Raw genomic sequence first — 20,813 nt, 5'->3', positions numbered from 1 at the left:
ATCTTTCATTCGAAATGCTGACACACATTAACGGAGACTAAATTTAAAATAACAGTACAATGTCCAAATCACTTAATTTTTCATTAGTTTTTTTTTTTTCTTTCAAACCAATAATAGAAAGAAGATAACAGTGCCTGTTGTGTTGCACCAACTCATAAAAGTCTTTAATAAGAAAGAAACACACAAGCCTAAAATATGGCTGCATTTTTTTATCCATATATCCTCTATCATTCACTATTACATTATCTACTCACCTTTGTCTGATGATACAATACAATAATACAAGAAGATACAAATATTTTTTTTTCCCTTACTTATTTCGGCCCGAGCCTCCACTCGCCAAACTCACTACTCTCCCTGCTTGATCAGCAGACTCATCATAAGCTTGCGCTCTTTGAAAAATCTGTGTCTTAGACTTAGCTGACAGGAACCATTGAGCCCTCTTCATTCACCATTTTGTTTGCTGCATAAGCTTCCATTGTTGATTAGCTTATGATGCTGAACCTGCTTGCTCACACAGGTCTAGAAGATCCAATGTCTGCACCACCACCAAACAAACTTATACAGAATAAGTATTCGAAACATACAAGGGTAGAGGGAAAGAAACTTAACAACTGGAGAGAAGAATGATTGCGGTACCTCAGGGATTGATAGTTCAAGACGGAATTTTGGACCGTCGTAGTGGTGCAAGACTGGCCGGAAGGAATCTTCTTCTAGTGCCCTGCAGAGTTTCCTGATGCGGATCCTTACCTATTTTTTTCGGAAAAAAAAGACTTCTATTAGCAAATTATAAGCCTCCTACAAACAGCAGCACAAGAAAATGGAATACTGCATACAAGACTCTACCTGAGCCGGAAACCTGGATTCACCTTTACATTTCTTGTCTTCCCAGGCAGTCGGATCAATGTTGGAGCCCCCAAAACTTGATGCCTGCAGTAACCAATAGTGAACCAAAATAAGTAGCAGAATTCAAATCAGGTTTCCTAACAGTTACCTTTAAGGAAAAAGGAACTTCGATAAAGATTTCACTTTTCCCTTATGTGAGTTTCAATGTCCAAAACTATTAACAATTAAAGATTCTACAGTAACAAATGACATATAACATCTACCATCTTATTGGCATGGCATCTATGATACTGTAAATATGAGGAATATAAAGAGAATTTTCCAGAACTAAGCCATTTTGACATGATTATCAGACCACGTCATAAGGGCCACTTGTATGTTCTTTATCAGTAATCACATATTATTGTAATCACAAATATGATATACAAACCTAGACTTGACAAGATGTTTGACATGATAAAAGTAACTGGAGAAGTATGCAAATATAAAGATAACAGACCTCAAAAATCCCATGTAACTGATGGGTGGTGTAGTTATAGAGAAACAGAGGCAAGCCTGGAGTTATTGCACGCACCGAGTCCCGATACCTTGGAGGCAAACCTGCAAAACAAACAAAGAATAAAGCATATGAGATTGTGCCACTAACTATTTCCCATAATCTAGCCACTGTATTACAGGTTCACACATAGAGTTCTAATCATTCATTTGATGAGTGAAACGCAAGCATATTAGTTTAAAAAAATCCAGCAGTTCATCTTGATAAGTACACAAAATGCAAATCTGAGATATGCAGCATGATAAACATACAGTTACTCGTACATGCTATCTACAAGGTCAGAAAAAAAATATAGGGGAAAAGCACAATTACCAAAAAGTTGCCTCTTTAAGTCTTCTTGCATGGTATCATTGTTACAGACAAAGATGTATCCACCAAGAACTTCATTTCTGGGCAGTGTCTCTGTTGCTGGCAATGTCTTGAATCTTTTATCAATTGCATTGATGGAGTTAGCATTTTCACCAACGTTATTGTTGGTACTACTGTAATTGGTAAGATCTTTGTTGATATAATCATTGCTACTGAACTTGGCACCAGGCAGATTTCCGGCAACATTCGTATTGTTTTTTCCATAAACTGCATTCATGTTGTAAATTCCATTCCTCAATGAACTTTTGTTAACAGGGTCGGTCATTTTTGAATCCAAGCTCAACATGTTAAAGTTGAAACTCTCAAATTTGTTATCTTCCTGAAAACCAAACTTTTCCCTTGGCCTTGCATCAAGAGAGCTCTTTGAAAAATCAAGGTTATTCATGCGCTCCCCCTTTGATCTTGTCTGCTCAGCCAGTTTAGATGCAGCCCATAACCATTTATGATCCTCAGAGACTTTTGTCTGACCTCGCAGCTCATCACCCAATTGCCAAAAGCTATATGAACCATCCATATTGCAGCACTTGATTGTGATAACGATGAATGAATGGAGATCCCTTTACACTATAAGGAGGAAAATAGAAATAAGTTAAATGTAATTATCAACAGAGAGATAGAGAGATGAGTAAAAATTTGAACGATTAAATAATCACTTATATAGAACAATGATTAAAACAATCTAGCAGTAGCAATACAGATGTAGAACCACTATTGTATTTATTTATTGGGGAATGAGAAAGATGAATTTGATTCAGAAAAAAATATTTTTATAATAGGGGAAAACAGACAAAAGAAATCCTTGCGGATCAAAATGAAACTTCATAGCTGCATAAAACACAAGGGAGCAATGGAAAATTCCCATTGCACTACTTAACAGCCTAGCATAATGTTAGAAACAGCTCTCAAAAGTTAATTTCCTGGACCACTAAGGAAGACACAAATTACCCCAACAAAAGGCACAAATTTCAACGATTAGTATGAAGTTGAAAACAGTTATAGAAACCCAGATCAAAACCTCTCTATTTCAGTGAAAGGAAATGAAAATAATAACAATAATACTAATCAAAGCTAACCAAATTCAAAAATCCATTTCCAATACACAATTCAATCCCATGGCACAAAGTCAAACATGACCTCAAGAAGATATAAGAACATTTCCACCACTCATTTCAATACATTTCTGATTCCTTTACACATTCCCCGGTCCCCTTCAAACAAATAACACAGTCAAGAAATCCGAAATCTTCCTCCATGCAATACACAACTGCAAATCTGGGGAATCAAGAATTCACCACAAACACAACATAGCTTCCAAACTCCAAAGACAAATCCACAAGATACAAACGTCTGAGTTCAAAAGATAAACAAAGAAAAAAGACCCAGAAAATAAAAAGTATATATAGAAAAAAAAAACGAGATTGGGAAATGACAATTAAAGAGATGATTGAATGCGAAATTAGCAAAAGTGGAGTTAAAGAGTAAGAGGAAATCAACGAGTACGAACAGATAAGGGAAGAAATTAGGAAAAATAATCTGGAAGGAAAAGAAATCGAGAGTTGTATGGATTTGAAGAGTTACCTGAGAGTAAGAAGCCCTAGATTTAGGGATCCAGAAATTGTGAGAGAGAAAGAAGGGGGGTTTTATATGAAGCCGAGCGACAGGGGAGACAGAGGAGTAAAGAGGAAGGATCTTTTGGGTTTTTAAAGAAACGCTTTCACCAAATTGACCTCCAACAGTTTTCATAATTTCAATCTTTGCCACTATATTATATTCAATTTTTTTTTGAATTTCAGTTTAAATTTTGAAATCCAAAACCACACCCACTTTTTCTATGGTTATATTTAAAAACTTTATTCCCAAACTTTCAACACACATTTTAACACTCTTTTCAAATACTTGTGTTAAAACATTCCACTAATGAGGAGGGAAGGAATATCACAAGGAAACTCGTTTCAAATGAAGATGGATTCGCGAAGCTTTTCAAAAGGATTATATAAGAAATATAAAAATTGTAAAATATTAAAATTCTATCATCAATTTTAATATACTTTTAAATTTTGAATTCATGTTTTTTTGTATCAAATTCTTACAAAAGTAAATCAATTCAGAAAATGAAAGACAACTCGAAAAATAATTATTTGAACCTTAACCCTTCATTATTTTATCTCCCAATTTAAGATTTAACATTTAATTAAAAATATTCTTTTATTGCATACCAAGACTATAAGTTTTTCTTTTATTGCATACCAAGAGTATTAATTTGTGGGTCATATTGTACCTACTGCAATTTATGTATGACATGAGAGTTTATTTTATACGTGGTCTCTTTTTAACTTTAATAATTATTTGAGGATCGATTAAATTATCAACTTTTGAAATAGTAAATTAATAAGGAGTATCGTACTCTTTAATGTTGGAATTACTACTAAATGTATATTGTTAGCCAATAAAAAATTAACTCAAATGACATTTAACTTCAAATTTGTTTTTAAAATTTTCCAATTACTGAGTTGTTATAGAAATTTAAAGAGGAGAATATTCTCTAGAATATTATGGATAGGTTTGAATGCTTCTTAGTTGTTGAGTTGGTTTTATACATAGTTTTTAGTTTTCAACGAAAGGTTGGTTGGTATATTTTTATAACCATTTGGATTTTTATAGATAATATTTTGGATGCATAGTATGATTAATGATGCGTCAATTCCATTCTCATTATTCATATTAAATAAATAATTAAAATATTGGTTTAACCCCTATTTTGTTCTTAAGCTTTCGGTTTATCATATTACTTAAATCGACAAATAACCGAGAAATCTTACTAATTTATTCTATAAAATATTTTATGCCAACATCGAAATATAATCAACACATTTATCAAATAACCAAAACTAAATTTTCTTCTCATTGTCATTATGAAAAATGACCATCGAAAGCTTAACCATGATGACAAAATATTGAGATAATCATTGGTTACCTTTTGTAACGCCCCAAAAATTTAGATAATTTTGGAGTCAGTTATCTTAATTTTGTTTATCTAGATTTAATTTATTGGGCGTTATTTTGAATCCATTTAATGAGAATTATTTGATTTATGTGGGAATTAAAATTAATTAAATATTTCTTGGATGAATATTTAATTAATTAGAGGTTTTGACACGTGGTGTTTGTTGAGTTTTTATTAAATGGTAGGTTAAGAGGATTAAGTAAAGTTGTGGATTTTTAGTGTTGTTGAACTTGAATTTAATTAAATAATTATGGATGTTATTTAATTAAATTGTCGGGTGAAAAATTTGTTGGAGATTTGATAATTATAAGTATATGTGGAAATATATATATAATTATTATGTTAATGGAAAAGATAATTATATTTGTTGAAATATAATTACTTAAGGAAAAGATAGTTGTATTTTGGGGAAAGGATATTTATTAAAGGAGAAGAAGTAAAATAATTATATTTTGGGAAAATATAATTATTTGTAAAAGGATAATTAATTACTTTGGAGAAAGATAAACAATAATTAATTATTGTGGAAGATAATTAATTGTTTTGAAGAAAGATAAATAATAATTAGTTATTGTGGAAGATAATTAATTATTATGTAGGAAGATAAATATTGTTTATGGAGTGAAGTTGTTATGGTTGAGTTAAGATAATTCATGTTGGAAGTTATAAGTGATTTATTGGAAAAGATTTGATTGATTAAATTAATTGAGGACTTAAGTTAATTTGAGATTTTGGAGGGAAAAGTTAGTTTTGGTGGAATTTTAATTAATTGAGTATATATATATAGATATATATATTTAATTAATAATTTGGAAAAGTGTAGTTAATTATATTATGGAATATAATTATATTTATTTGGAAAAGAAAATAATCCATGAAGAGAGAGATTGGTTGATTTTGATTGGACGAAAAAGATATATATTTATAAGAGAGAATAATGGTTTAAATAAATATATATTTATTGTAGATTTTGGTGAGAGAAAAATAATAATAATAAAGAAGTATTATTATTATTACTAATGGTTATAAATGCCTAAGATTAAGGCATTGATTTAGGAAAGATAATGGGAATAAAGATATATGTATATTTTTTGGTATTATATATATATATATCCTAAAAGGAAAAGGAAAAGGAAATAATAATAATAATTATTATTATTGTTATTATTTGGGTCTATAAATAGCATTGGAATGCTTAAGATGGAATTAAAGGAAAAAGAAAAAGGTTCTTTATCTTCTTCTCTAAGATAACCCTCTCCTGTCGCCGCCTCAGTTGAAGTTAAGATTGGTCTCTTTGGAAGCTTGAGGATTTAAAGTGATGAATTTTTCATCAAGGATAAGAGGATTTTCCAACCTCCATCTGAGTAACCTTGGTAAGCCAATAAAATTAAATTAATGTTTTATTAATTTAATTTTGGATCTATTTGGGTTTTCTGTAAAAGGTTCAATTGGCTAAACTTTTTAAGATCTAAATCTTGGATTTTTCCCAATCAAGGTTGAATTGGTTTCAACCCCAATTTTTAGAAAGTTAATTAATTTGGGAGGATTTTTGGATGTTAGCCAATTGCTAATTTCATTAATTAAGATACTAAGTGTTCCTTTTATGATTAGGATCAAGTTAATTGGAGAATTTTACTGTCAACTAGGGAGTACCTTTGTTTGGCTAAAATCTCCAGGTAAGAGATTCTCCTACTAGACCTTCGAACTGAATTCAAGAGACCGCATGTAATTATGATTATGCATTGATGGTAGCTAAAATGCATAATTTGATGATAATGATTATACTGAGATTATGATGATAGTTGATGTTGATGATGATGACTGAGATTATTATGTTGATGATTGATGATGATGACTGATGTTATGTTAATGACCGGTAGTATGTTGTTGATGACTGTTGATGATTGTTAATGCATGATATATTAATCACATGATTAAGGACGTTAAGATTAATACTCATGCCATGTTATGATGTTATGTTATGCTACATGCTATGGATAGGGTGTTCTGTTAACTTTGTCTATTAGAGTCGTACCTGCATGGGTGTCCTTCGGGATCACCACCTATTTAGGACTGTGTGGTCCGACGGGACGCCAGTCTAGCATGGATATAGATATGATTCGAGTGATTCGACGGGGTCCTCGCATCCCGATCGTCTTAGTGTTACCCCCGGGTTCACTACAGACCAGCATGTCCTAGGTGCTCCCCCGGGACACCGAAGACCAGATTTTCGTTCCTACGGGAGCGCATGTTGCACGTGTTCGGGAACGTGCCAGAGATTGGGTACCATTTTCAGGACTCTAATGGGAAGTTAACAGACACCTAGCGGGACTAGTAGTAGGTCCCTTACTGAGTATATGTTTATACTCACTCTTTCTATGTTTAATATTTCAGGCGAAGGTAAAGGTAGAGGAAAGCTGGCGAGCGACAGAGAAGGATCCGTGACATGCCATATGGGGACTCAATTTTGCTTCCGCGTTTATGTTTCAGTGTTTTAATATTCCATTTTTAATGAAAATTTATTCTTCCCTCGTTTCAAAAAGTGTCTCTTGTCATTGTTCCTTTTAGTAACGACCTCAGCTTAGTATAAAGAGTTGGGTCGTTACAGTTGGTATCAGAGCGTCAGCTTTTAGGTTCTGTAGACTAACTTACGATGTGAGTCTCTGATTTTGTCTCTATATATGGCTACTACGGTCCTTCGTCACTCGCCAGGTATGTATTTTATGATACATGATTATGAATATGCACGTGACCTTGCCTGTATTAAACTAGAACTGCATGAATGTTATGATTTAATGGTGATGGCTTTGGTGGTAAAGTTTTAAGAAAAATGTTGGCACGTAAAGATGCTCAAAGGGGTGATTGAGTAGGCAAAAGAGTTGGACGTGTTCAGCGTGATGAACTGTTTTGTGATTGGATATCTAAGAAATAAGTTATGTTGGTGGTTTTAAAGGGAACTAAAGGCATGGTTAAGTTCAAGTATATCAAGCACATTTGATTGTGTTTAGAATTGAGTTGCTGGAGAAGGAACAAAGCAAACTTTAGTGCATAGTTATTTTGGTGAGACTTCAAGAAACTGTTTTTGAGTTTACCATGAAGGATAAGTTACAGCTAGTTTAAAGTACAAGTGATGAATTAACGAACTCCTTTAGAATAACTAGCTAAGTTAATGTCATTAAAGAAAGTCAATAGTTGGACATGAGTTGGAACTTTATCAAACAAGAAAAGAGAAATTAGTGAGTTCTAAATATTGCTAAATGGTGGAGAATGCCTTACTAAGGGTGGAAGTCCGAAGTTGGAAAATAGAATGTAGTTTTTGAAGAGTTATGAATTAAGTTTTACTTGGATAAGTGTAAAGAGAAGAAAAGTATTTGAGAAAAGTAATATTTTGTCAAGTAAGGTAGAGCATTGCGCAACATGAGTGTTGCACTTAAGAAAATTTTATGGCAGAGTTACCAAGTTGAAAAGGCTACTTAGGAACAAGAGTATGACAAGGGAGCTCGATACTCGAAATTGTTCAAGGACTAAAACTTTCGAGGACGAAAGTTTCTTAGCGAGGGAAGATTGTAACACCCAATAAATTTAAGGAACTTATTATGGGTATTACATTAAGTGGACTTCAAAGTTAAGGAATATATTCGGTTGTTTTGTGTTGGATTAATTAAATATATATACATGGGTGTGTATATTTAATTAAAGATTTTGGAATTCGGTAGAATTTGTTATTAATTAAGACGTGAGAGCTAAGTATCCCAAGTTGTTCAAAGATTAGAACTTTCGAGGACGAAAGTTGTTAAAGGAGGGAAGATTGTAACGCCCCAAAAATTTAGATAATTTTGGAGTCAGTTATCTTAATTTTGTTTATCTAGATTTAATTTATTGGGCGTTATTTTGAATCCATTTAATGAGAATTATTTGATTTATGTGGGAATTAAAATTAATTAAATATTTCTTGGATGAATATTTAATTAATTAGAGGTTTTGACACGTGGTGTTTGTTGAGTTTTTATTAAATGGTAGGTTAAGAGGATTAAGTAAAGTTGTGGATTTTTAGTGTTGTTGAACTTGAATTTAATTAAATAATTATGGATGTTATTTAATTAAATTGTCGGGTGAAAAATTTGTTGGAGATTTGATAATTATAAGTATATGTGGAAATATATATATAATTATTATGTTAATGGAAAAGATAATTATATTTGTTGAAATATAATTACTTAAGGAAAAGATAGTTGTATTTTGGGGAAAGGATATTTATTAAAGGAGAAGAAGTAAAATAATTATATTTTGGGAAAATATAATTATTTGTAAAAGGATAATTAATTACTTTGGAGAAAGATAAACAATAATTAATTATTGTGGAAGATAATTAATTGTTTTGAAGAAAGATAAATAATAATTAGTTATTGTGGAAGATAATTAATTATTATGTAGGAAGATAAATATTGTTTATGGAGTGAAGTTGTTATGGTTGAGTTAAGATAATTCATGTTGGAAGTTATAAGTGATTTATTGGAAAAGATTTGATTGATTAAATTAATTGAGGACTTAAGTTAATTTGAGATTTTGGAGGGAAAAGTTAGTTTTGGTGGAATTTTAATTAATTGAGTATATATATATAGATATATATATTTAATTAATAATTTGGAAAAGTGTAGTTAATTATATTATGGAATATAATTATATTTATTTGGAAAAGAAAATAATCCATGAAGAGAGAGATTGGTTGATTTTGATTGGACGAAAAAGATATATATTTATAAGAGAGAATAATGGTTTAAATAAATATATATTTATTGTAGATTTTGGTGAGAGAAAAATAATAATAATAAAGAAGTATTATTATTATTACTAATGGTTATAAATGCCTAAGATTAAGGCATTGATTTAGGAAAGATAATGGGAATAAAGATATATGTATATTTTTTGGTATTATATATATATATATCCTAAAAGGAAAAGGAAAAGGAAATAATAATAATAATTATTATTATTGTTATTATTTGGGTCTATAAATAGCATTGGAATGCTTAAGATGGAATTAAAGGAAAAAGAAAAAGGTTCTTTATCTTCTTCTCTAAGATAACCCTCTCCTGTCGCCGCCTCAGTTGAAGTTAAGATTGGTCTCTTTGGAAGCTTGAGGATTTAAAGTGATGAATTTTTCATCAAGGATAAGAGGATTTTCCAACCTCCATCTGAGTAACCTTGGTAAGCCAATAAAATTAAATTAATGTTTTATTAATTTAATTTTGGATCTATTTGGGTTTTCTGTAAAAGGTTCAATTGGCTAAACTTTTTAAGATCTAAATCTTGGATTTTTCCCAATCAAGGTTGAATTGGTTTCAACCCCAATTTTTAGAAAGTTAATTAATTTGGGAGGATTTTTGGATGTTAGCCAATTGCTAATTTCATTAATTAAGATACTAAGTGTTCCTTTTATGATTAGGATCAAGTTAATTGGAGAATTTTACTGTCAACTAGGGAGTACCTTTGTTTGGCTAAAATCTCCAGGTAAGAGATTCTCCTACTAGACCTTCGAACTGAATTCAAGAGACCGCATGTAATTATGATTATGCATTGATGGTAGCTAAAATGCATAATTTGATGATAATGATTATACTGAGATTATGATGATAGTTGATGTTGATGATGATGACTGAGATTATTATGTTGATGATTGATGATGATGACTGATGTTATGTTAATGACCGGTAGTATGTTGTTGATGACTGTTGATGATTGTTAATGCATGATATATTAATCACATGATTAAGGACGTTAAGATTAATACTCATGCCATGTTATGATGTTATGTTATGCTACATGCTATGGATAGGGTGTTCTGTTAACTTTGTCTATTAGAGTCGTACCTGCATGGGTGTCCTTCGGGATCACCACCTATTTAGGACTGTGTGGTCCGACGGGACGCCAGTCTAGCATGGATATAGATATGATTCGAGTGATTCGACGGGGTCCTCGCATCCCGATCGTCTTAGTGTTACCCCCGGGTTCACTACAGACCAGCATGTCCTAGGTGCTCCCCCGGGACACCGAAGACCAGATTTTCGTTCCTACGGGAGCGCATGTTGCACGTGTTCGGGAACGTGCCAGAGATTGGGTACCATTTTCAGGACTCTAATGGGAAGTTAACAGACACCTAGCGGGACTAGTAGTAGGTCCCTTACTGAGTATATGTTTATACTCACTCTTTCTATGTTTAATATTTCAGGCGAAGGTAAAGGTAGAGGAAAGCTGGCGAGCGACAGAGAAGGATCCGTGACATGCCATATGGGGACTCAATTTTGCTTCCGCGTTTATGTTTCAGTGTTTTAATATTCCATTTTTAATGAAAATTTATTCTTCCCTCGTTTCAAAAAGTGTCTCTTGTCATTGTTCCTTTTAGTAACGACCTCAGCTTAGTATAAAGAGTTGGGTCGTTACACCTTTTAATTGTTATTTGCTACCTTTTACTTTTCAATTTTAGTTAGCTTTCTGATATACACATTATAATGTCTGATTGTTACATTCTACTTTTTATTTTTTCCCATTTTAGTTGGCCTTTTGAAATAATCATTTAATTTGATTGCCTTATAATTGTCATCTAATTACTTTCTGATTGTCACGAAATTTTCTAGTCCAATAAAATGAATCAGAGCTCCATGAGATACATGATTCTCTTTTTCCTCATTTGTATTCTAAAGGCAGCAAAATCCGATTAAAAATTCCCTCCTCCACCACCGTTACCACTACTCTGTCAATATGAGTGGAGTAACTGAGGAGAAATCAGGATCTTGACGTCTCAGAGAACTGGTAGAGAAGAGGTTCAGAGATTCCAATCTCAATTATGCTCTCAAGTACGCCAAGCGAGCCCATCGTCTTGATCCAAACCTTGACGATGCCACCAAAATCCTCACTTTCTTTCATATTATTCGAGTCGTCGCGGACTCTTCAGACGATTGGATCAGATTGTTCAGGTGAGTCATTTGCTCACTTCAACAGTACAATCAAAAAGCAATACAAGAAGCTCGCTATACTGTTGCATTGAGATAAAAATCCCTTTTTCGATTTCGAGGAGGCGTTCAAGCACATCGACGAGGCATTTCATTTTTTTATCTAATAAGGTTTGGAGGAATGAAAGGGGTAACTTTGGTATTTATAAAAATAAATTAACATCATTTTTTATTTGTCTAATTTTATTAATAATTTTTGTCATATTTACAATATACTAAATAGAGGTGATAGGAGCTTAATTTTATTAAAAAAATATTGCCAAATTCACTTTGAAAATAAAATGTCTTAAACATACTTTTTCCTATACATTTATTTAGGTTATGTCATCAACTTAATTACACTTGTTTTTATGTACTTTTAAAGTTTTCCTAAGAATTCTTATCATTTATGAAACATGAAGATATAATTGTAAAGGATGAGAAATTAAAACTTGTATGGAGTAGAAATAGAATTTATAAGCACATAATAATAAACAAAACCGTCAATTCTATTATGTTTTTAGTTATAGTAAATTGAGCTAATTATTTATGAATATAGAAACATTTCACTTTTAATTTTTCACAACATTTTGGTAACATCTATCATTTTTTTTAATTATTTGAATTTATCACTGATAAATTCTTTTTTTATATGTATAAGTTTTTTTTAACAATTTTATCATTTAAAACAATTTTGGACATCCACAAAATTCTAACTATAAAAATTACAACTTCCATTCCATTCAAAGCTTATGATTTCTTTTAATCAGATTTACTCAATCATGTTTGGTAGATTTACTTCTCAATAACATTTTAATAGAAATTAAGATTATCTTCTTTGTCTATTATAATTTGAAATTTGAAAGTTGCAAATGCATAAATGAAAAATACATACAAATTTGAGTAAAATAATTACACCATATAAAATCATTCATTTCTAATAGTCTTAAATGATAAAAGTGTTAATAATATTTATAACTATAACAAAATTTTATAGTCCAAGAGTGATAGACACCAAAATACTAATAGTGATCCTCTATCAATATCTTTCATCATCTATAAATTATAGATAATGATAGTCTATCAACATCTAATCTAATCAATATCTATCAATGGTGTTTTGCTATATTTAAAAAACTTTTATTTTTTTATTAAATAATGTCTATATATTGTTTATAAATTACATAGTCGTGAAGTAATTATAATTATGCAAAATTTATGTTATATGTTCAAAAATTAATTAAAAGTATATACAATTGTCCCTTGTTTTCTAAAATAAATTACATAGATTTCATTTTAACTCTTTTTAGTTTAACGAGCAGCAGTGTTCAAAAAAACCCATTGTGAATTTTATTGAATAAATCATAATAATTTAGAGTACATAATGTAAAAAAATATATAGACCTCAAATAAAACATGGAAGGAAAATTCATAAAAGAAAAATAATAATGGAAAATACTAACCTAATTTTCCTTCTAACATCGATAGCTTAAGTTCGGTCTACCAAATCCAATCCGTGCAGTTTGGGTTGGATTATTAACTCATTTGAATTGAATTGGATTAAAAAAAATGAAAACCTTATAAGCTGGGTTGGTCTATGGGATCACCATAAACAACCCAAACCAACCCAAACTTACTATTAATTATAAACAAGTATGTTTTTTCTGTGCATATGATACTATTAAATATACATATATTTATAAAAAATTATTTTAAATGACAAAACTTCTTAAAATACTTACTAATATAACAAAGTATCATAATCGATCTGTGTGATAGACCATGATAGATCAAGATAGAGTACTTACTATATGTGTCTATCATAATACATATAGACACAAATACTAGTCTATATGAGTCTATTGCAGTTCGTTAAAGATAAATTGTGATATTTTTCTATATTTTATAAATATTTTGATCTATTTTATTAGATTTGAAAATAACTTTACTGTAACGACCCAACTCTTTATACTAAGCTGAGGTCGTTACTAAAAAGGAGGAACAATGACAAGAGACACTTTTTTGAAACGAGGGAAGAATAAATTTTCATTAAAAACGGAATATTAAAACACTGAAACATAAACGCGGAAGCAAAACTGAGTCCCCATATGGCATGTCACGGATCCTTCTCTGTCGCTCGCCAGCTTTCCTCTACCTTTACCTTCGCCTGAAATGTTAAACATAGAAAGAGTGAGTATAAACATATACTCAGTAAGGGACCTACTACTAGTCCCGCTAGGTGTCTGTTAACTTCCCATTAGAGTCCTGAAAATGGTACCCAATCTCTGGCACGTTCCCGAACACGTGCAACATGCGCTCCCGTAGGAACGAAAATCTGGTCTTCGGTGTCCCGGGGGAGCACCTAGGACATGCTGGTCTGTAGTGAACCCGGGGGTAACACTAAGACAATCGGGATGCGAGGACCCCGTCGAATCACTCGAATCATATCTATATACATGCTAGACTGGCGTCCCGTCGAACCACACAGTCCTAAATAGGTGGTGATCCCGAAGGACACCCATGCAGGTACGACTCTAATAGACAAAGTTAACAGAACACCCTATCCATAGCATGTAGCATAACATAACATCATAACATGGCATGAGTATTAATCTTAACGTCCTTAATCATGTGATTAATATATCATGCATTAACAATCATCAACATCAATCTATCAGTCCTTAACATAACATCAGTCATCATCATCAACCATCAACATAATAATCTCAGTCATCATCATCAACATCAACTATCATCATCAATCATCAACATAATAATCTCAGTCATCATCATCAACATCAACTGTCATCATAAATCATCAACATAATAATCTCAGTCATCATCATCAACATCAACTATCATCATCAATCACCAACATAATAATCTCAGTCATCATCACCAACATCAATACAATGACAGTCATTATCAGTAGCATCAAGTTATGCATTTTAGCTACCATCAATGCATAATCATAATTACATGCGGTCTCTTGAATTCAGTTCGAAGGTCTAGTAGGAGAATCTCTTACCTGGAGATTTTAGCCAAACAAAGGTAGTTCCTAGTTGACAGTAAAAATTCTCCAATTAACTTGATCCTAATCATAAAAGGAAAACTTAGTATCTTAATTAAATGAAATTGGCAATTGACTAACACCCAAAAATTCTCCCAAATTAACTTTCTAAAAATTGGGTTGAAACCAATTCAACCTTGATTGGGAAAAATCCAAGATTTAGATCTTAAAAAGTTTAGCCAATTGAACCTTTAAAGAAACCTCAAATAGATCCAAAATTAAATTAATAAAATATTAATTTAATTTCATTAGCTTACCAAGGTTACTCAGATGGAGGTTGGAAAATCCTCTTATCCTTGATGAAAAATTCATCACTTTAAATCCTCAAGCTTCCAAAGAGACCAATCTTAACTTTAACTGAGGCGGCGACAACAGAGGGTTATCTTAGAGAAGAAGATAAAGAACCTTTTTCTTTTTCCTTTATTTCCATCTTAAGCATTCTAATGCTATTTATAGACTCACATAATAACAATAATAATAATAATTATTATTTCCTTTTCCTTTTCCTTTTAGGATATATATAATAACAATAATATTTATTATTATTATTTTCTTTTCCTTTTCCTTTTAGGATATATATATAATACCAAAAAATATACATATATCTTTATTCCCATTATCTTTCCTAAATCAATGCCTTAATCTTAGGCATTTACAACTATTAGTAATAATAATAATACTTCTTTATTATTATTATTTTTCTCTCACCAAAATCTACAATAAATATATATTTATTTAAACCATTATTCTCTCTTGCAAATAAATATATATCTTTTTTGTCCAATCAAATCAACCATCTCTCTCCTTATGGATTATCTTCTTTTCCAAACAAATATAATTATATTCCATCATATAATTAACTTCACTTTTCCATATTATTAATTAAATATATATATCCATATATATATACTCAATTAATTACAATTCCACAAAAACTAACTTTTCCCTCCAAAATCTCAAATTAACTTAAGTCCTCAATTAATTTAATCAATCAAATCTTTTCCAATAAATCACTTATAACTTCCAACATGAATTATCTTAAACCAACCATAACAACTTCACTCCATAATCAAGATTTATCTTTCTGCAGAATAATTAATTATCATCCACAATAATTAATTATTATTTACCTTTCTTCCAAAATAATTAATTATCTTCTACAATAATTAATTATTATTTATCTTTCTCAAAAATAATTAATTATCTTCCACAATAATTAATTATTGTTTACCTTTCTCCAAAGTAATTATCCTTTTACAAATAATTAATTATTGTTTATCTTTCTCCAAAGTAATTATCCTTTTACAAATAATTAATTATTGTTTATCTTTCTCCAAAGTAATTATCCTTTTACAAATAATTAATTATTGTTTATCTTTCTCCAAAGTAATTAATTATCCTTTTACAAATAATTATATTTTCCCAAAATATAATTATTTTACTTTTTCTCCTTTAATAAATATCCTTTCTCCAAAACACAACTATTTTTTCCTTAAATAATTATATTTCAACAAATATAATTATCGTTTCCTTTAACATAATAATTATATATATATTTCCACATATACATATAATTATTCAATCTCCAACAAACTTTCCACCCCACAATTTAATTAAATAACATCCATAATTATTTAATTAAATTCAACTTCAACAACACTAAAAATCCACAACTTTACTTAATTCTCTTAACCTACCATTTAAACAAAAACTTAACAAACACCACGTGCCAAAACCTCTAATTAATTAAATATTCATCCAAGAAATATTTAATTAATTTCAATTCCCACATAAATCAAATAATTCTCATTAAATGGATTCAAAATAACGCCCAATAAATTATCTTAATTTTTGGGGCGTTACAATCTTCCCTCCTTTAACAACTTTCGTCCTCGAAAGTTCTAATCTTTGAACAGCTTGGGATACTTGGCTCTCACAAATTCTACCAAATTCCAAAATCTTTAATTAAATATACACACCCATGTATATATATTTAATTAATCTAACACAAAACACCAAATACATTCCTTAACTTCTAATTCCACTTAATGTAATACCCATAATAAGTTCCTTAAATTTATGGGGTGTTACAATCTTCCCTCGCTAAGAAACTTTCGTCCTCGAAAGTTTTAGTTCTTGAACAATTTCGAGTATCGAGCTCTCTTGTCATACTCTTGTTCCTAAGTAGCATTGTCAACTTGGTAACTTTGCCATAATATTTTCCTAAGTGCAACTCTCATGTTGCGCAATGCTTTACTTCACTTGACAAAATATTACTTTTCTCAAACACTTTTCTTTCCTTTACACTTATCCAAGTAAAACTTAATTCATAAACCTTCAAAAACTACGTTCTATTTTCCAACTTCAAACTTCGACCAAAAAGGTATTCTCCACCATTTAGCAATCTTTAGAAGTCACTAATTTCTCTTTTCTTGTTTGATAAAGTTCAAACTCATGTCCAACTATTGCTTTCTTTAATGACATCAACTTAACTAGTTATTCTAAAGAAATTCGTTATTTCATCACTTGTACTTTAAACTAGATGTAACTTATCCTTCATGGTAAACTCAAAACAATTTCTTGAAATCTCACCAAAATAACTATGCACTAAAGTTTACTTTGTTCCTTCTCCAGCAACTCAATTCTAAACACCGTCAAATGTGTTTGATATACTTGAACTTAACCATGCCTTTAGTTTCCTTTAAAACCACCAACATAACTAATGTCTTAGATATCCAGTCACAAAGCAGTTCATCAGGCTGAACACGTTCTACTCTTTTGCCTACTCAACCACCTCATTGAGCACCTCTACGTGGCAACATTTTTCTTAAACTTCAACACCAAAACCATCACCATTTAAATCATAACATTCATGCAGTTCTAGTTTAATACAGGCAAGGTCACGTGCATATTCATAATCATGTATCATAAAATACATACCTGGCGAGTGACGAAGGACCGTAATAGCCATATATAGAGACAAAATCAGAGACTCACATCGTAAGTTAGTCTACAGAACCTAAAAGCTGACGCTCTGATACCAACTGTAACGACCCAACTCTTTATACTAAGCTGAGGTCGTTACTAAAACGGAACGACAATGACAAGAGACACTTTTTTGAAACGAGGGAAGAATAAATTTTCATTAAAAACGGAATATTAAAACACTGAAACATAAACGCGGAAGCAAAACTGAGTCCCCATATGGCATGTCACGGATCCTTCTCTGTCGCTCGCCAGCTTTCCTCTACCTTTACCTTCGCCTGAAATGTTAAACATAGAAAGAGTGAGTATAAACATATACTCAGTAAGGGACCTACTACTAGTCCCGCTAGGTGTCTGTTAACTTCCCATTAGAGTCCTGAAAATGGTACCCAATCTCTGGCACGTTCCCGAACACGTGCAACATGCGCTCCCGTAGGAACGAAAATCTGGTCTTCGGTGTCCCGGGGGAGCACCTAGGACATGCTGGTCTGTAGTGAACCCGGGGGTAACACTAAGACAATCGGGATGCGAGGACCCCGTCGAATCACTCGAATCATATCTATATACATGCTAGACTGGCGTCCCGTCGAACCACACAGTCCTAAATAGGTGGTGATCCCGAAGGACACCCATGCAGGTACGACTCTAATAGACAAAGTTAACAGAACACCCTATCCATAGCATGTAGCATAACATAACATCATAACATGGCATGAGTATTAATCTTAACGTCCTTAATCATGTGATTAATATATCATGCATTAACAATCATCAACATCAATCTATCAGTCCTTAACATAACATCAGTCATCATCATCAACCATCAACATAATAATCTCAGTCATCATCATCAACATCAACTATCATCATCAATCATCAACATAATAATCTCAGTCATCATCATCAACATCAACTGTCATCATAAATCATCAACATAATAATCTCAGTCATCATCATCAACATCAACTATCATCATCAATCACCAACATAATAATCTCAGTCATCATCACCAACATCAATACAATGACAGTCATTATCAGTAGCATCAAGTTATGCATTTTAGCTACCATCAATGCATAATCATAATTACATGCGGTCTCTTGAATTCAGTTCGAAGGTCTAGTAGGAGAATCTCTTACCTGGAGATTTTAGCCAAACAAAGGTAGTTCCTAGTTGACAGTAAAAATTCTCCAATTAACTTGATCCTAATCATAAAAGGAAAACTTAGTATCTTAATTAAATGAAATTGGCAATTGACTAACACCCAAAAATTCTCCCAAATTAACTTTCTAAAAATTGGGTTGAAACCAATTCAACCTTGATTGGGAAAAATCCAAGATTTAGATCTTAAAAAGTTTAGCCAATTGAACCTTTAAAGAAACCTCAAATAGATCCAAAATTAAATTAATAAAATATTAATTTAATTTCATTAGCTTACCAAGGTTACTCAGATGGAGGTTGGAAAATCCTCTTATCCTTGATGAAAAATTCATCACTTTAAATCCTCAAGCTTCCAAAGAGACCAATCTTAACTTTAACTGAGGCGGCGACAACAGAGGGTTATCTTAGAGAAGAAGATAAAGAACCTTTTTCTTTTTCCTTTATTTCCATCTTAAGCATTCTAATGCTATTTATAGACTCACATAATAACAATAATAATAATAATTATTATTTCCTTTTCCTTTTCCTTTTAGGATATATATAATAACAATAATATTTATTATTATTATTTTCTTTTCCTTTTCCTTTTAGGATATATATATAATACCAAAAAATATACATATATCTTTATTCCCATTATCTTTCCTAAATCAATGCCTTAATCTTAGGCATTTACAACTATTAGTAATAATAATAATACTTCTTTATTATTATTATTTTTCTCTCACCAAAATCTACAATAAATATATATTTATTTAAACCATTATTCTCTCTTGCAAATAAATATATATCTTTTTTGTCCAATCAAATCAACCATCTCTCTCCTTATGGATTATCTTCTTTTCCAAACAAATATAATTATATTCCATCATATAATTAACTTCACTTTTCCATATTATTAATTAAATATATATATCCATATATATATACTCAATTAATTACAATTCCACAAAAACTAACTTTTCCCTCCAAAATCTCAAATTAACTTAAGTCCTCAATTAATTTAATCAATCAAATCTTTTCCAATAAATCACTTATAACTTCCAACATGAATTATCTTAAACCAACCATAACAACTTCACTCCATAATCAAGATTTATCTTTCTGCAGAATAATTAATTATCATCCACAATAATTAATTATTATTTACCTTTCTTCCAAAATAATTAATTATCTTCTACAATAATTAATTATTATTTATCTTTCTCAAAAATAATTAATTATCTTCCACAATAATTAATTATTGTTTACCTTTCTCCAAAGTAATTATCCTTTTACAAATAATTAATTATTGTTTATCTTTCTCCAAAGTAATTATCCTTTTACAAATAATTAATTATTGTTTATCTTTCTCCAAAGTAATTATCCTTTTACAAATAATTAATTATTGTTTATCTTTCTCCAAAGTAATTAATTATCCTTTTACAAATAATTATATTTTCCCAAAATATAATTATTTTACTTTTTCTCCTTTAATAAATATCCTTTCTCCAAAACACAACTATTTTTTCCTTAAATAATTATATTTCAACAAATATAATTATCGTTTCCTTTAACATAATAATTATATATATATTTCCACATATACATATAATTATTCAATCTCCAACAAACTTTCCACCCCACAATTTAATTAAATAACATCCATAATTATTTAATTAAATTCAACTTCAACAACACTAAAAATCCACAACTTTACTTAATTCTCTTAACCTACCATTTAAACAAAAACTTAACAAACACCACGTGCCAAAACCTCTAATTAATTAAATATTCATCCAAGAAATATTTAATTAATTTCAATTCCCACATAAATCAAATAATTCTCATTAA

The 20,813-nt window shown here is 30.7% G+C and overlaps 1 protein-coding gene and 2 long non-coding RNA genes across 3 annotated transcripts; all 3 read right to left on the bottom strand.

Moving 5' to 3' along the window:
- Positions 1 to 62: 62 nt before the first annotated feature.
- On the bottom strand, positions 63 to 3,494 carry LOC103491791 (B2 protein). Its single transcript, XM_008451880.3, has 6 exons — positions 3,350 to 3,494; positions 1,715 to 2,335; positions 1,346 to 1,446; positions 847 to 930; positions 640 to 750; positions 63 to 538 (listed from the first exon to the last, which is right to left on the bottom strand). The coding sequence occupies exons 2-6, from the start codon at positions 2,283 to 2,285 to the stop codon at positions 491 to 493; spliced, it is 915 nt and encodes a 304-aa protein (XP_008450102.1). The 5' UTR covers positions 2,286 to 2,335; positions 3,350 to 3,494; the 3' UTR covers positions 63 to 490.
- Positions 3,495 to 13,798: 10,304 nt separating this feature from the next.
- LOC127149879 (uncharacterized) lies at positions 13,799 to 15,354 on the bottom strand. The gene is made up of 3 exons (XR_007821713.1): positions 15,092 to 15,354; positions 14,793 to 14,858; positions 13,799 to 13,931 (listed from the first exon to the last, which is right to left on the bottom strand). It is a non-coding gene; the product is annotated as an uncharacterized LOC127149879 (long non-coding RNA).
- Positions 15,355 to 17,962: 2,608 nt separating this feature from the next.
- On the bottom strand, positions 17,963 to 19,380 carry LOC127149880 (uncharacterized). The gene is made up of 3 exons (XR_007821714.1): positions 19,258 to 19,380; positions 18,959 to 19,024; positions 17,963 to 18,097 (listed from the first exon to the last, which is right to left on the bottom strand). It is a non-coding gene; the product is annotated as an uncharacterized LOC127149880 (long non-coding RNA).
- Between the last annotated feature and the right edge of the window lie 1,433 nt (positions 19,381 to 20,813).

This window comes from Cucumis melo, chromosome 6 (assembly GCF_025177605.1).
Source record: "Cucumis melo cultivar AY chromosome 6, USDA_Cmelo_AY_1.0, whole genome shotgun sequence".
Taxonomy (NCBI): domain Eukaryota; kingdom Viridiplantae; phylum Streptophyta; class Magnoliopsida; order Cucurbitales; family Cucurbitaceae; genus Cucumis; species Cucumis melo.
Note: the sequence above shows the minus strand (reverse complement) of the source record. Positions and strands in the feature narration are given on the sequence as shown.